At 46.4% G+C, this 17,935-nt stretch overlaps 1 protein-coding gene across 4 annotated transcripts in view; it reads right to left on the bottom strand.

Annotated features, from left to right (window-relative positions):
- Positions 1 to 1,030: 1,030 nt before the first annotated feature.
- NTRK3 (neurotrophic receptor tyrosine kinase 3) overlaps positions 1,031 to 17,935 on the bottom strand; it is a 398,556-nt gene continuing 381,651 nt past the window's right edge. For 3 of the 4 annotated variants that reach the window (XM_040493712.1, XM_040493713.1, XM_040493714.1), the window contains one exon: positions 1,031 to 17,486. In XM_040493712.1, the coding sequence (XP_040349646.1) occupies positions 17,301 to 17,486 (186 nt within the window). In that variant the 3' untranslated portion in view covers positions 1,031 to 17,300. The remainder of the gene's footprint in view (positions 17,487 to 17,935) is intronic. The other variant, XR_005796183.1, reaches the window with a different exon arrangement.

The raw sequence follows: 17,935 nt of genomic DNA, 5'->3' as shown, positions 1-17,935 counted from the left end.
TTGATCCTTAGCAATAGGCTTTGAGGGGAGACGTGCTTAGAGAAAACAGACAAGTTTATCATGTGGTACAGATAAGCGGCTGGGCTAGAAAGGGCTGGCACATGACCTGGGGTTCTCAATTTTCCTGAATTTAATTCCTCTTTTAATACCGTGTGATATTGTGTGATGAGATCTAAGCTCTTCAACTGGTAGCTTTGAACCAGGGCAACTTTGCTCCCCCTGGGGGACACACCGGGTAATGTTTGGAGACATTTCTGGCTGACACACTCTGGGAGGGGGACAGAGAAGGAAGAGTGCTTCTAATGAAAATGTTGATAAACATCCTAAAATGCACAGAACAGCTCCCCACAATGGAGAATTCTCTGGTCCAAAATGTCAACAGTGATGAGGTGGGGGAACCCTGCCTTAAATCTTTCCACAACTCTGTTGACCTCTCATGATTGAAATTACAAACTGAACCTCCCTGTCTCTCTCCCACAACCATCAGTGCTTTTGAAAGAAATTAATAGAAGCAAGTCTTGAAATTTCACTATAGGAAACACATTATATGAAGGAAAGGAGAGAGAAAGATGGAGAGAAAGGAAGGGTTAGTGGAAAGAAAAGAAGACGGAGACGGGGTTTTAAAGTAATTAGGTCAATGAATCCTAAAACCTTTGGGATAAAAGAATAGCCAAGGGAACATATCTTATCCCACCTTAAAACTGTTATTGAAATTATTGTAACTAGGAAGTTGAATAACAACATACATGGAATGATAGGACACCACCATGACATACAGCTCAGCCATGCCTCAAATCAAAAATGTGTGTATGTTCTTCTTGAAACACTCATCTCAATCCTATATTCAACCTAGGGTCTACCTTAAACATTTTTCAAGCAACTTTTACTCTCAGCAAATCAGGGTCTCAGCTGTCAAGATGATACTGGATCCTATACTTTTTGCACACATTTGGACTTTGCCAGATTTCAACATACCTTTAAATCCAACACACTTCTCTACTAAATAATGAATCCAAATAAAACAAGAGCATTCATGTTTTATACTTTATTTGAGAAGAGACCCTACATAAACTATGTCAGGAGGATACAGGTCTACACACGATTTCATCAATCAATAAATGGAGTTGTTAACATAACATTGAAGATATGATACCATGAGGAAGACAGACATGACCAAGAAGTATTTACAACTATCACATATGATATATTTATATTGGAGATGGATATATACATATATACATGTACATGTGCATATACATACATATGTCCATACATACACACACATATATACATATATATGTATAAAATGTTTTTAAGCAATAACCAAGAAAAGAGTTTGCCTTCTTGTAGCAATTAACTATTTGAAAGTGAAGAATGGGTGGTTTTCATTAATGTCATGGTGTTAAATCTCTGCCCCCACATTTAACTTCAACACTGATAGATTCCAATGAAGACACATGTTTGCCTCGGGATGGAAGCATGAGGGTGAAGAATGGGGTGATGGGTACGGGGCTGAGTGAAGGACATGCACAATGGGAGAAATGACCTTTGGTGATACCATTAAATCATCCTTTTGTATTAAACATAAATTATTAATACAATTTAAAAAAATAATTTTCTGTTTTCTTTTGAGGTTGGGGAGGAAGGTAGGGTGGGGTGGGGAACAGAGAAAGGGAGGGCACTTGCCTTTTCAACACATCCCTTAATATCAACTGAGAACACATCCCCCCTACCCTGGGGCCATCTTACCAAGTTAGAATCCATATTTTTTGCATAAAAGACACCTTTACCCAAGGATTTTATTTAGACCACAAGCCTCTTCTCTGAAGGCAAATACAGTCATTATTTTAACTAAATTGATTCTCCAGGACTTGCTAGGATGCAAATAAACTTAGCATAGCCAATGGATTTAGTTGTCATAAATGAAGAGAATGGAAAAAATAGTACCTCAAGGAAGGGGTTACTACTAGTAAAACCCAGTTTTACTAAAACCTCAGTCACCCATTTTAAGTTAACAACTTTGGGATCGAAATGATGGGAAACAAACATGATCAGCACTGTCCAGTGGCCTGGGGGGAAGAAACAAGCATCATGATGGAATACGTCTAAATCATTAAACAGAACTGAAGAACAATCCATTGGGATTAAAATAAATGACATACAATCCAGTTGAGCACACCTCAGCTCTGCTGCTGTCAAGGTCTCCACTGTGAATGGTGGCTTGGCTGTACTACATCCGCTGCTGAACGTTTCCCAAGCCATGCCACGTATGGTTTCCTAAACTCTGTAAGATTAGCTTGGCCTCGGAACAAGTGTGTGTATGTATCACATGTCCACATGCCATGTACACCATTGTTCATCAGTCACCATAATCCAACTAATGCTTCAGATGGCCAATATGTTTATATAAACATTGGGAAACACACACAAACACATGGGCTCAGACAAGATATAATCACTTTACATATATTTAGTACAGAAAGCTTAGGGATAGGGATGAAAATCAGTTATAGCAGCACCTAAACTTCATTTGCAAGATTCTTCTCTGAGAATATAACATCCTACGAGTGCACTGAAGTAGGTACCAGCTGATTTTCCAGATATTGAAAGTTTGCTGCACAACATCAGCCTAAAGATAAAGGGACATGTAATGTCCAGTAGGAAACAAATCAGTGTACATCATTTACACGGCAATAAATCCTTCATTTCCCTTGAAATAAGATATGTAAAGTAGCACTTAGTTTAATACAAGTTTTGTTCTGCTTTAGACCTAGCTGTAAAAAGCCATTCATGCAAAAAATTACCTCCAGTTTTAGCTGGATGTTTAAAGGACACTTCTCCTGAAAACAAGTCCCTTTCACATAGGGAAGGGGGAAATAATCCCACTCAAGACAGCCAGTGTTGACTGACAGTGGAAAATACAAGACTTTGGTGTTTGTAGGGCATTTGCCTTAAGAACCCAGAAGTAGCACTGAGTTCATCTCTAAGTAGGCAGAGGGCTAGAAGTGCCCTTGAATATTATAGGAATTTTCCAGAAAAAGTACTGAGAACCTCCATACAATTTTATTCTCTGGTCTGTTCCCTCCCAAGACTTTGATTGGCATCATCTCTACTTCTAGAGATGTCTGCTTCTGTATCTCTAGTCTCAGACCACTTTTCTCCCTGGTCAGTAGATCATTTGTTTCCCACCAGGCAATCTGCAACTTCTTCTTCTCTGTTTTAAGGGAAAAAAAAAAAACACTTCTCTTATTGAGCTCTCCTGTAGCTGTTGATCTTCCACTTACATTCTTTCCAAACTAAGATTTTTCCTTGATGTCAATGTAAAACAAATCTCCTCCATTCTAAAGGGACTCTAATAGAGAATGTTTGAACCTGCCTTCCCCTAGCTTTCACACAAATAATCTAGAGGAACTCATGCCTTTTTTGCACGGCAAGTGTGAGCACTGGAATAGGACACCCTCAGGAGGACAAGGAATGGAGGGGAAGGATGGCTTCTCCTCAGACCTACCCCAAGGTTAAACATTACAGTTCCATTGAACTTGCTCCTTTGAGACCTGGCTCTGGCCTGCTGCTTCCACCTGATTTATCCTAAAAAGAATCTTTTATGGTCGTAGACCACCAAATGTTATGAATTATGATAAGCAACATTGAAGGTGGGAGAGAAAGTAGAAGAGAGGGAGTGCTCAGAGCTTTGGATGGTCCAGAGGCAGCTGAAGTGGAATTTATTCAACGTCTGTGAAATAGAAGACAGTATTTAAGATGAAATGTGCAGTGACTGTCTTGCTTTCTCAGCCCGGGGGGCCATCCTGACAAAAGTGAGGAGGATATAGCTGATTGTTAAAAGAAGACAATGGTACCTCTATGATGACATTTATGCACTATTGTTGTGCTAAATGACAACCGGTCAATCACAATGCCAAATGAAAACATTTGCTTCTGCTATGCTCATTTTCTCAGGGTACCCCTTCAGTCTGGCCTGATGAAGGCTTCAAGGAGCCATTTGCATTGTTTAAGGCAAAGTTAGCTGCTGAACAGGACTCAGATCTGAAGGGTGGCTGCTGGCATTCAAAGCAGTGCCTACCTAGCGTCTCCAAAAGGCTTACTAACAGCATTACTGGGCCCTTTTCTTCCCCCAAAGCTCATAGCTTCTGTTCACCTCCTGTGAAATATCGCCTACAAATGCACACAGAATAAAATGTAGACCTGTACTTTATGGGAACCATGCAGATAAAAAAAAAGGAAGCAATTGCCAATAATCAGCCTCCCATTTGGGAGTTTACAAATCAATGGTGCCTTGTGAAGACTTTCTGCAGAGGGTTCCTCTGCCTAAGTGTGCTGTCCGTTGATGTCTAGGCGTCTTTCTTGCCATTCCTCTGAGCCAGGAGACCTGGCAGTATTAGTCCAGCCTTCATCATTTGTTGATGAATGTGACAAAAACAGCTAAGCCACTAGGCTTAGAGCTAAATAAAAGATGTGAACACCTGAACTTAAGAATAAAGTCTTGCAGGCGGAGGCCCCCATGGATAGGAAGTAAAGGAAAAACCTACTCTGCCTTGCCTAGAAGGCCAATCAAGATAGGTTTTAATTCAATTGAGGGAGGTGTTTGCTGTCCCTGGTGCTGAAAACAGATACCCAGGAATCACTGACCAGCCAGAAACTGTGTCTTCATCAAAGTGAAAACTCATTCAGCAGAGGCTGACTGTAGGTAGCAGTCCCAAAACATGTTTCAAATGCCTCTTTTTATGCCATTTTAATGAAAGCGGCCCTGAAGTGACCCTGGTTTTCCTGCAGGACAGAATTAATGCATCGCCATAATACTGATGGGGTAGTTCATCCAATCTACCTCCCCATTCAGCCCCTACTTACATATTCCCTCATGTAATGCAAGGACCTCCAATTCTTAGAAAAGCATTAGGGGCTGCAGAAATTACCTACATACTTCTTTTTCCTGATACCAATTACAGACATGGGATTGATTTGACTTGCTATGATTAAAAGTTCCTGAAGGAAATACTTAGGTAAAATGTTACCACATACTGGAATATGGGCCCCTGAATTTCTCTCCACCCCAATCTTATTGTCACATTCTGAGAAACTGAGCAGAGCTTTTACTATGCCTAAGGTCTAAACCCAGAACTATTTCTTTACTGGCTCCACCCACCCCCTTTCAGCCAACACACACACACACACACACACACACTCTCTCTCTCTCTCTCTCTCTGAAAGTGAAACTTACTTAAGAAGGAACATAATTCTTCCCTTAACAGTACACAGTTTTTTGCCAGAGAAAGCAGGACTGCTGTTTTCTCTCACATTCAAAGTGAGAATGTTCTTGTCCTGACTTGCTTTCTTTTCATTTTATTTGGACAGTGCCCTTGAGCTTACCCACCATGGCCCACACACATAAACAAGAAGGGTCCTTGATGCTGTGGGGTAACAGAAAACTACCATGAGCCATTTCTGGTTGCTTCCGACTCTACTGGGCTTGAGGGGGGGTCTTTGCTTTTAGACATGAACTAAAATTAATCTTTTCTAGCCTTGAAAAGGAAGTGTCCCAATAGCCCCTCAAAAAGACTAAATTCTCAGGAAAGGGAAAAAAGCATTAAAATAAGTTCTTCTTCTTCCTGTTAACATATTAGATCAAATTTTCCACTTCCAGTGAGTTATTTCTCAAATGATACCTCTGAAATCCTTAAATAATCAGTCTTGTCACTAGGAAGTTACACAGTGAAACGGCTTGTTCAAAGCAGGCCTTCACAGTACTGTGAAGGAGGTCATCTCCTCGGGATTATCAGAATGAATTATGGAACACTGCCCTGAACTAGCTTGCCTTCTCCAATTTCACACCGTAATTTAAAATCCTAGTCATAACCCAATTTAGACTCTCCTTTCAAAGAAAGCTGAAATGCTTTCTGTTGCTGCACAGCTACAGGGGGCGCAGGGGGCGGGGGGGGGGGGCACAGAATTTCAGCATGGAGATGTTGCTTTTCTATGTAAGACAAACAAAAATTGAGCCCAAGGTAAAAAGAGAAAACAGAAGTCTGAACTTGAGCAAAATATTTGTGGATTTCTTAGGATTTCAGGTACTCGGCTTTATTCTGATTCCTCTCTGGAGTGATCAAAATCTTCTTTTTTTTAATCATGCACAGCTCTTAGTCAGTTACATCACACCTGGTTGTGGCTCGGAAATCTAAAGGAAATCACACTCTAAAGATTAACCTTGCCAAGTAGTCACCATTGCAAGGTACCTAAAATAGTGGCTGATGCTACAAACACCTGGGATTTTTTTAGGGGCTGTAAATGACTTCACTGTTGTAACCTTGGCAATCTGGCCTCAGGATTTACTGTCAGGGGTTTCATTTTCAATCAGAGGCGTTTCTCAGTGGGAATCCCACTCACACCTACTTGTTGGTGCTCAAGGCTATCAGAAGTGTGGTTTAGCATTTGGTCTTCACTCAAGCAGTTCATTCCATCTTAAAGTTATTTCCCCATGTACAAAATGCTGGCCCCAGAATGAATGCAAAGCTGCTTCAGGATCATTATCACTTCGGGTACTTCCTGCAAGATTAGTTTTACCACCCAATTTATAAAGGAAGCTTCATACAGTCTTCAGTTAAAAAACATTACATTTAAATCTACAGAATCTCATAAAATCAACAACGGATGATCTGGAGTTCAATGCAGCAGGAGACGGCATCTTGCTATAAAATGTTCAGGGTTCCAGGCCTGAAAACAAAACCTACCGGTAATCTCTTTTCAATGACAAAGCCAAATGGATAAACTATCCTCCTTCTGCTTATATTTTTGTAAAGGTATTCTCCATCTCTCGAAGCGCGGTGGCCAAAGAGGAAAATGCCAAGGCCACAATCTAGAAACCGGACTGCAGGGGGAATTTAAGAAATTTGAAGGAGAAACTGCTTGTGTGCCTCGAAAGAAGGCACATGCCAGAGCCGCTCACAGCTCGGCATCAGCAAGCCTATTTGCAACACTCACTGCCAGAGAGGGGGCTTTACCTCGTCAAGGGGTCCTGTGGCCCTCACAGAGCACTTTGACAGCTATGACTTCATTGGGTGCTCATTACAACCCTCCGTGACGGGAGGGGGGTTGTTAGCGGCTCTTTTCTGTGGCTTAAGAAACTGAGGCACAGAAGGGATAATGCTTTTCAGCAGGAAGTTGAGCTCAGAGGTCCTCTGTGTCCTCAGCCCATCACCTCCCTCCACCTCACTTGCCATTTTATCACAGACAATATTTAACATAGACCCCACGTCTTTCCTAAAGAAATAAAAATGAAAAAAAAACCTCACTGAAAATATTAGAAGGGGCCCAGAAAAAAAAAAAAAAGCAACATTGAACTATCCCCAGAGTTATGAAAAAAAAATGATATTTGATAAAAAATAGGGGTTGGGTTAGACATGATGAATTTTAGTAGTAAATGTGGATAGCTGATCATAGTTCATTATTGTGTTTTTAGAGCCATGTCAAGGACAGAGTTGAAGCATCTATTGAAACATCGTGATTTGCGGAATAGAGGGTCTGGTGTCCTGGTGATTTCTCCAGTGATTTCTTCCACCTCATTGTTCCTTAAAGAGGGAGCATGTTTCTCAGGTTCATTGCTGTTCTTAAGGTATAAACCCTTCTTGTGCCATCACAGTAAAGATCTCATTTGATAGAAAAAGCCTCTTATCCCCCTCAAGATTTAGATGCTGCAAACCTTTGTGTCAATATTATAACCATTCCACTAAATAAATGAACACAGTGCTGACATGTGGTCTGTGGTGCTCCTGTTCCGTAGGGGCATAGTACACTCACACTGGGAGGGGCCTGGAAAACAAAAGAGAAAGCCACTGTTTACCATTTATCTGTATATTTAACAGCCAGGGGGAAAAAAAAGCCAGAGAAATTTGAAGGAAAAGCTGTTGGTAGCAGGCTCTCCTTTCTCAATAGAGCCAGAAGGAAGGGATGACTTCAAAAAGACAGACTGAGGCATTATAATAGGCTTGTTGTCCCAGAGTCTCTGGTGCAAAAGCAACTGATGAGGTGCTAATGAGGAGCTAATCACTTGGTCCATGGAGCTGGAAAGAGACTGATGGATGGCTGCTAGAACATACAGTTTTCTTCTCCAGGAACCTAGCTAGGCTCAATCACAAGTGCGGCTGATGCTCAGGGTAGGGAAGAAGGAGATGGGCCCAGAGGGCTTTCCTTGACTTTCAGAGATAAAAGCCAGACTTTAAGGGCTGGAGTCAGGGACAGCGGATGGACCACAGGAGTTCAGAGTTTGGACAGCGTTCAACAGCAGGTGTGAGATGTGAACTGACTGCAAGATGAACACCGGGCTGACTCTGTAGGATGGGAGGCTGTGCACACTTGTTCTGGGTGAGACTTGAGAAGGTACGCTTTAATGACAGCTGGTTGGAGCCGTCCCTGGGTGAAGTAGATCGGCTTAGCCCTCACTGGAATCAGAGAGAGGGCTAGTCTGCAACTAGCTGCCAGCTGCCCATTTATACTAAGGACACTTCCACCTTGGGCCAGATAATTGAGGTGACTTGTGCACGGCCATCCACCAAATAAACACCCAGTGCAGTTACTCACTTCCAACCCAGTGTTCCTTCCATGTCCCATGGAACATCTAACTTTCCCAGGGAAAATCGGACCCTTTCTCATCAAGTTCTGATTCAATCTGAATGTTTTGAGTTTCCTATCTAAAGGCTTCAACTCCAAGATAGCTTCAGTAATCTGCTTGAACTATGTATATCTGTTCACATGTATATCTGTACTTAGCACGTATTATTCAAGCCAAAATTCAGTGCTTCTCCCCGCCCGACCATCCTCCAAATTAATCACATAAAATCTATATCAAGGTTTACTTTGGTTTTGTGTTTCTCTGAGAAAACTAGTCCAACCTTTAAATACGAAGGTTCTGAAAACTTGGGATCCAGTCTCCTTTGAAAACACCCTAACTTCATAAAATGATCCATAGTGGAGAAAGTCACAGGCTGTGTGACGATATTAAAAGAAAAGATGAGCTGTAGAGAAGTTTAAGAAGCCACATGTCTGGAGCATACTTGCTTGCATGCACATAGACACAGATATCAGTGGGATGAACATGCAGGGCACATTGGCTTGTTAGGTCATATTGGACCAAGACGAGTGAAGATGCATTCGTGGGGGGCGGAGGGGATGGTGTGCACATGTGTGCATTTAAACAAGTATTATAAATAACGAGGGATGAATGTAGTTTGCACTACGTGAGCTTGAGCATCTAGAACAAAATGCAACACTGATAATTGCTTTCAAATAATGTCCTCAGGTTTGCCTCTGTATGACTGTGACATTAGTTGGCCCAGAAATCTATTTTCCCCAGTCAATAAACACAGTGTCCTTGGCCGGAAGCTTTCATTTCTCCTAAAGAAATATCTGAGAACATACAAGGAGACTGTTACTCCTATTCAAAGCAAGAGGCAAGGTAGGAAAAACAATTTCAGAGAGAATCAGAATCAGTAAACCCCCCGGAGAAATATGCTCTCTGGGCTTCACGGTATTCTAAACTCCGCAGGTCAGTTTCCCAAGACACCCGGGATGGTGTGGAGCAGCCCGAAGGAGAGAATCTGAAGGTGGAGGAGTTGGAATCTAAACTAAAGGCCTTTTCTTCAGACTTCTGATGTAATTAACAGCCTCGGTTTGTAAAGAAGCCGTGAATTCAGACTTGAGGTTCCCGCTGGCCGCTGTTGCCTTCACGTGGCATGGCACAGTTGGGTCAGAAAGGGTCCAGGCCACGCTGGAGCCCACCACCCCATAAGGAAAGAGCTGACACACCGGGGCTTCCGAGAGGTATACGCTCTGTCCCAACCAGGAGAGGAAGGAGCTGGGGCTGCCTCTCTCCCATAAGGATTGTGGGAAACCCCTACACAGACCCAGGGCAAGCCCTTTGTCCATCAGAACCCACTACCCCATCTGGCCACCTGGCGGTAGCCCTGACCTGCTACATCCACACCAAGAATTGCGGGGGGACCCCGGGGAGCGGGGTGGGGGTGGGGGGAGAGCAGGGTTCACTGAGGCAGTGCACACTAATTCTTCATAAACCATTTCACTTTGTGCAGCGTCGAGATATGCTGCAAAGCCGTTTTGTCATCAGCAGAGTGGCTTCCACGCCTTGATGTGCAGTCCCCTCGGGAAAAACCAAGACAGTGACCCCCACTGTCACTCCCACGGAGCAGAAAACTTGGCTCAGCACTGTGGTCAGAGAGAGGTCAAGAAGCTCCCTCTGCTGGGCTCAGACCCCAGTCATGGCTTCTCTGCTCCTGGGGGCTAAAAGTTCACGGATGGAGTGAGCAGTGGGTGGGGAAGGGATGGGCCACCTAGGGTTCCAGATGGGATTTGCAGAGATACACCACTTGCATCCCAATGAGCTTTGCAGTAAACTTCACTGCACAGAGGTTAATCTAGATGTCAACGTTGTCTGACAGCATCGAAATTACTCTGGGGCAGGGCTCCTTCACAAGTCTTAATATAACAGTCAATTCCATCCCGCCTGCAGGAAATGAAGGTTTTCTGCTTTGTGTGCCGAATCATTCAGTGCCAATTTTCTCACTGTTTGAAGTCCTAACTGTTTGTGGTCCTGGAATTCACCTCACATTAAGACTTTCATGGAGTAGGAGATGTTGGATTGTCAGTCCCATGGAGGCAAGAGGATACAGCCAAAAGAAAAAAAAAAAAAAAAAAGGAAAAAGTAAGAAGCACAAAAATGAAAGAAAATCTTCTTTACTGAGATTTACTTCTCTTCTGCAGAAAGCAGAAATCAAATCACCTGGACCAGGTTTATTCATTTACCCCAGAGGTGGGCTCAGAAGCATTGGCTGAACGTCACATAGCTGTTAAATGGAGAAGGGTCACGGAGAGTTCTCCAAGAAAGAAACAAAACATTTAAGGAAGCTATTCATTTGAGTATGTCCTCCCAGTTAACATATCACAAAATTCTTCTTTTTTAGTGACTTCCATACACTCTTCTTAAATGAAGGAATAACTATCAGACCTAGACTTGAGTACTAACATTTCTCATTGTGCTTCGGAGAAACTGCATCCAAAACAATGTTCGAGAATATAGTGGATATCAGGGTTCTCAGTCTTCCTTTGGACTTTGATGAAGGACGTCTACACTGGTCATTGTCTAAAGTGATAACAAACCAATTCTTCTCATAATATGTCCAACTGGAAAGCAAGACACCTGAGCTCCAAGGTACTTCTCAGATGCCCTGAGCCTCAGATGCTCAGGACTTTCCTCATCTGTGTTCTCTTGATACATCTAGAAACGTCTAGCTTTGTTGGCTAGAAGTGTCTCTTGCAAACTACAAGTTTGGGCCATAGCACTGCATACAAAGCAATGTTTACCTTGGTGATTAGAGGAAAAATTAACAGAGCTTACTGTCCTGCCTCAGTATGAGGGGAAATAACTCAGCACACTGGTTTAAGACACCATCCCTACTGCAAGTATCAGACAAGGCCTAGTTTTAAATTTGGAACTTAGCTAAAAAGGAAGGGGAATCTGAATTTTATTACTTTGATCGAGAATTCCAAGTATTTTGAGGGGGACCTCAATCTCCACAGATCTCCTTGTGAAATAGGAAAGCATCTATATTGGCACACTGACCCTTGGGCCAGAGACATCTCTTGTTGCAACGCATAGAATTTTTTTAGGAAGTCAAGGAAAACTATGCTTGGGGAGATTGCACCAGGGAAACAGGGACTCTATCAGAAGCCATGATTCAGTTCCTTAGGGTGAAACAGTTTATGCTTACAGCAAAAGTCCTAATGCCCAAAGTAGTGACACAAATGTTCACCACATCCACCAGTCACTTTTCCAAAAGAGTGAGCATGATGGGCATCTCGCATTCTCTCTGTCCCATCCCTTCTAGGGAGTGGTTGCGTCTACAGTCCTGGTAAATTCAATGCTGACTCCCAAATGGAAAGTAGTAGAAAGCGCTCCTGCAAGGTAATCTATCAGACTGCCAGAAGCAGGGATTTTCAGATGCCCAGAATGTTGTCACCAGCATTAATCCAGGGAGCACCAAGTGATCAAATTTTACAAAATGACAGATTTCCCAATAGCATCTTTCTGTCTCTTGTAGGCCAGTCCATCTCTGGATAGCTCATCTCCAAGGAATGTGAGACTGAAAGAGACCAAGCATCAAGGAATCCGTTTGCTGAGTCCAAGCAGAACTTCACTGAAGTCAGTCTAATTGAATATAGAGACATAAACATACAATGTATATGGGCCTATACTTCCCCTCAGATGATGCTACCAATGATGTTAAGCAATCCCAAAGCATTTTCTGGAGTCTATATTGAGATCTTAACAATGATACAAAGACTTGGAATTTCCCTTTAAAACCTATTATGTGCTAGCCTGAACATTTTATTTGGTATCAAAGAAAAGTTTGGCACACCAGGGACCAACACCAAAGTGGCTACAGCACCAAGCCCTGAGCTAAGGGTGCCATTTCTTGCTCTAAGGCAAATGCCATTGGGTACTCTAGCAGGCTGGCTCCATCAAAGCTGACAATAGCCATCCCGGGGGCATCTGAGAGTGGTCCTCTAGCCTGTCAGGACATGGCTCATTCAATCAACACCTAGAGGCGTTTCTTGGCTTCAGACTCTAAGCAAAGCACAGCGAAGCTCTCAAAGCCCAAGACTGCCTGTTGCAGTAACCACACCTTGAACAAGACAATCCGGCTGCTGTTTAGTTTGGGAAAAGAGGAGCAAGGACACCATTCATCATTCCTGAAAGGAAAAGGACTTGGGTGAAGAGTCTGCATCCTAAAATACTGCCCTCTTTCCAACATCCTACCTCCTGGAAATAGCATTTGAAGGGAAACATCTGTTGGTTTCTGAGTTCAAATTGCCAGTGGCCTGCATGAGAGGTACGCAGGCGTGTCTCCCTATCTTGGAATGGTTTCTGCCGGCTCACGGTGCATCGGTGTGGAATGGAGTAGCCAGCTAGCTGAGGAAGGAAAGCCTGTGGAAATCAGCCATGGGGCCAGGCGGCAGCCGGTGAGCCCGTGTGCCTGTCCCCCTACTCCCCAATATCCCTCAACCCTACCAATCACTACAGTCTTCCCTATGTGCCTTCCAGAAACAATTTCTTGCCTTGGGTAACTTTTCCTCCTCCCTTTCCATACCTGCCTTTCATCTTGTCTCTTATTTCTGATAAGCAAGTAAAAAAGCAGAGAAAACAAAATAGGTGGAAGCAGAACAGAATTTTTTTTTTTTAATTGAGAAGAATCCCAAGGATACCTATTCTGGTCTCTCAAACGTCTCAGATGAGAAATCTGATACTCTGAGAGATTATGACCTGGCCATGGTCACCTGGGTAACCAAGAGCAGAGCTGGGAATTCGACGGTCTTTCCACATCCCTGCATGCTCCCACCCAAGCTCCCATGCATCCTGTAGTGTCCCAGCACAACGGAATCCTTCCGCTTTTGAGGGGGTGTCTCACGCACCCCCAGAAATTGGCTGTCAGCTCTCCTATGGGTGTTGGTTTCTGTAGTATTTAGCACCAAAGATATTTGCACTAGTATATTCCACAAGATAAGTATCACTAGAGAAGAAGGGTAAGGTTCAAACTGAACCCAGAAGGACCAAGGCTCCTTGGCCTCCAGAGGGAAGCCTCTCTCCAGGGAGGATCTGGGCATGATCTGTTGAGTGGAGGAACACAAGTCTCTCGTCTGTTAGCAAGAGAACGTTCAGTGAGTCTCGAGATCCACTGAGGTCAGGGATATAATAAGAGGGCGGCATCTGGTTCACGCCCAAAGTCAAGAACAGGGAGGACCCTTGGCCATGCCTCCTTACTCCAAGGTGGGCACCCAACAGCAGGTCCCTGTCACTCAGTCCAGGAGTGGACCAGATGAGGAAGACATGGCAGGGAGGTCAGCCTCAGGGACCTGGAGCTTCCCCCAAGGCTCATGACGGTGTCTGCATCCAACCGCATCTTCACGGTCCCTCTAGCATGCTTTTTTTAAGTGTGGATTTTGGTGTGGAGGGGTGACAGTGGGACGGATTGGGGTGGCTACAGTGGCTGATGGGATGTCACTGTAAGACTCATTTAGTCACACTGAGCTCTTTGAAAATAAATAGATGGATAGGCCTTCGCCAGAGCTTTCTAGGTGTGCAAAGAGGCTGGGGATGGGGAAAAAGACCAAACACGCCCTCTGGGTCTAAAGTCATCTCGGACATCTGCCATTGTGACGGAGGCACCAAGAAGGAGAGGAGTGTCTACAGGACCCATGTGGGCCCAGGCCCTCGAGCCCCCGGTGGCAGCTGCCCCTGCCCACGCAAGGCCCGAGGAGGGCCACCCTGGAGGGCCACTGTAGCATTCCAGGGCGCTACCGAGAACAATGGCACAGTGACTCAGCACTGTGAGAATCTAAACACTTCAGACCCTGAAGGGCCGGAGACGAACAGGCACCTCTTGTTTTGCAGACAGGAGACTGAGACCCAGTAGAGCAAGTGTCAGCCGAGCTTCCCACCACAGGAGGGATAATGTCCCCTGCTTGCTCCCAGGGCCCCGGGTGCCCCTTCAGTGACCACAGTCCTAGTCTTTGCCTCCCTCACCCTCCAAAAAGCTTTTTTTTTTTCCTTGCCTTTACATAAGTCAACATGTAGACTGTACAAAGAGAGCACGACAAGGGGGTAAGAAAGCCGGGCCTCCCTCTCTGCTGCCCCTTGCTCTGCCCTCACGAGAGGCAGCGGCTTCCAGGGGACATGATGCAGACACATCCCCATGGCCAGCACAAGGGCCTGTACAATCAGACAACTTCCGTCTCTTCCAGGGCTCCTGGCTCCCGAAGGAACTGTCTTCTTCCATCAGGCCGTGATGACTCTGCACCCTGAGGTGAAACCCTAGAAGGTTCCTCATTCCCAGTTGCCCAGCAGCTTCCAACTCCTTCCCACACCCCCTCTTCCCAGCCTATCAGTGACCATGAGGTTCTAGAAACACAGCCTGTGAGATGGAAGGCCACACAAGGTCTGTTTTGGCAGCAACGGGAGCCTTGGGGCCTCACATCTAACCAGAAGGCCCTTCCCCCTCAAGGCCCCCCCTCCACGCTCACCTCTCTCTTAGTTACCCTGCTCAACACCAGACGGCACAGTTCAGCCAGCATTAGAGGCCCCAGAATAGAGCCACGGCCTCTGCGCAGAAAGACAGGAGGATACCTGCCGTAGGAGAGCAAAGGGTTCCTCTGAGGTGGTCGGTCCACCCAGCTCTCCTCCAAAGTCTCCACCCAGCTGGGTTGGGAACCCAGCACAGTGAAAACCCTAAACCAAACTCCGGCTCCCCTCCCAGCCCAGCTGAGTGGCCCCACTGATCCCCAACTCCCAACCGAGGCCTACAGTCTGAGCACAGCTCTTTTCTATTGGAATAAAAACATTTGTGGGTCTAAAAAAAAGAAGCAAACCACACATACAGGATTTGTCCCAAACCCCACAGGGATGCCCGCACTGCAGCTGACCAGGCCGCCGGGGGCCGCCGACAGCCCCTCCGGCTGGCAGGGCAGGGTGCGGGTCCGAGCCCCCCACTCCCCGAGGCTCCCACTGGGCAAAGGCCAGTCCACTAGGTAGCTCTGTGCTTGGGGTGAGGTGGAGGGGCCGGCGAGCTGGGAGGGGCCAGGCGGTTGCCCTCCGGAAGCATTTCCTTGTCGTGCATCGGGGAGGCCCGGAGATCTGCCTCCGTGACAGCCCTTGACAGCAGCGGCCAGGACCCCAGCCCACACGCCTCATTCTCTCTCCCTGGTCAGGGCTCAGTCCTCATTAAGATGCCGCGCCTGTGGCCGTGGCCCGCGGCGGACACCTCCCAGAGAAGCCTCGGCCCCTCCCCCCGCCCCCAGCCCACAAAAGCGATTTTTCAGCCCCTGCATTTTCACAGCAGCTCAAAGGCAGATGCATCAATCCTTCCAGGGCCTGGAAACGTGAGGAGAATGCCAAGGGGCCGGTGCAGGTGCCAGATAGATTCTCCCCTGCTGGCTGCTGCCCACGGTACCGCCTCGCTCCCCGATACAAGCGCTGCCCCACGCTCTGACTACACCTGGCTCCCTTCCCTGGCAGTGAGGTTCACCTGGGACTTGCGAGAGGCCCAGGAAGTGGGGGGCTGGGGACCTGGGCAGGCAGGATGAGAAACAGAGGACACGGAGGGGCACACTTTATAACGACCTACAAGGAACGAAGTCTCCTGCTACCGGAACCCTGCTGCGTCCACATTTGCGGGCAACACGCGGACGTTCCCTTCGCCCCCAAACTCCCCCAAAGGCCCGAATGCGGGAGGTGGGGCTGAGGAGTCTTTCCAGCGAGGGAAAGACGAGAGGCAGTGCCTTTCCAGGGAGGGTTCGAATTTCAGCTTCTTCTTCTGTGGCTGAGTCCAGAACGTCCAGTTCTTGAGGTTCAGAGAATAAATGGCACGTCCCTTTCAAATTTAGGAAGGAACGTGAGCGTGGTTTACACCCAAGATGGATGAAGTCCATTGTCATGATGGTTTTGTGTCTTGTCGGTTGTTACGTGTTGACTGGTACACACCCTCACTGACTTCCAAAAGCGTCAGGACTCTACTTTCCAGAATGGACAAATGGGAGAACTGTCTTGAAGCAGAGGAAAGGGGAAGGCGTGGAGGCAACAGTCAGGGGAGACATGAGGCTTTTCCAGAGGCCCCCGGTCCGGTGTTCTTTCCCGCTGCATCCTGAGTGCAGTTGATGGGGTCTGTCCGTGCACCTGTGCAGAGCTCGGGGAGGGGGGGGCCAGGGAGGGGAAACGCACCTGTGCAGGTAATCGCCTGAACAATTCGCACTCCACCCCAGCTCCTCCTGTCCCCGCACGAAGACTGTCTCTGTGTCGTCAAGGTCTTCGGCTCCGAAAAGCCGGAGCCGAAGAAGCAGGGACCCCAGCTTCCGTCAAAGGGGGTTTCCGTTTGTGTTTATAATATTTAAGATTTTCTGAGTTGTTGTTACAGTCTTATGGTTTCTGTGTCAGCAGCTTCTCTCTGTATTAGAGAAGGTATCTCTCTGTCTGTGGATATAGATAGATAGATAGTTAGATATATAAATATATATATGTATATATATATATATTCGCCAAACTGCCTTACAGGGTTTTTTCTTTCCTTTTTTTTTTTTTCAGTGTTGTATGTGTAGCAGGCACTTGAGTTTATATGAAGATGTTCGCTTCAGTCAGGATGGAAGAAAGGAGTGTGAGGTGACAAGGGAGGATGTGAGGCCAGGAGACAGGAGGCAACAGAGTACGCATCCGTGACCGCCAGCCACCGCTAGCCGAGGATGTCCAGGTAGATGGGGGCGGCTTTCCCCAAAGCGTGAAGGACTTTGTAGATCTCCTTGATGTTCAGCCGCTGCTGGGGTTCCCTCTGCCAGCACCCCAGCATGACGTCGTACACCTCTTTGGGGCACACTCGGGGCCGCTCCAGCACACGACCCTGGGTGATACACTCGATGACCTGAAAAAGTGGAAAGTGGCAGGACGTTACATCCAAAGCCCCGCCGGGGCCCCGCGGCTCACACCCAGCAAAAGCAGCAGGCGACGACTTCACGGAGGGGCTCCAGTGCAGAGCCAGGGTGCCCCCCTGCACAGGCGGCAGGCTGGCTGGAGACAGCCCCGAGTCTCTCCCCTGTCCTGTGCAGGTGGCTGGCTGGCCGCGCCCACCATTGATTGCCCTTTGTGCCCCGCCCCTTGGGTCAGGTCTTCACGGACTCCCCCACATACACTCTCCCCTGTACTTGACTCTTCCTCTCTGGCCCTCAATTTCATCTGAACGCCGCCCTGCATTCATTGCCACTTAGCAGCAGGGTCTGGCATCTGACCTGTCCCTCCCCTCTTATGAGCCTGAATGACTTTGAAACCCCCTTGAAGGAGCTCTACACCATCTGGCCCCTCCATGCCTCCCTC

The sequence above is a fragment of the Herpailurus yagouaroundi genome, unplaced genomic scaffold (assembly GCF_014898765.1).
Source record: "Herpailurus yagouaroundi ecotype Mexico unplaced genomic scaffold, PumYag 185, whole genome shotgun sequence".
Classification (NCBI taxonomy): domain Eukaryota; kingdom Metazoa; phylum Chordata; class Mammalia; order Carnivora; family Felidae; genus Herpailurus; species Herpailurus yagouaroundi.
The sequence above is the reverse complement of the archived record's forward strand: the minus strand, read 5'-3'. Positions and strand labels throughout refer to the sequence as shown.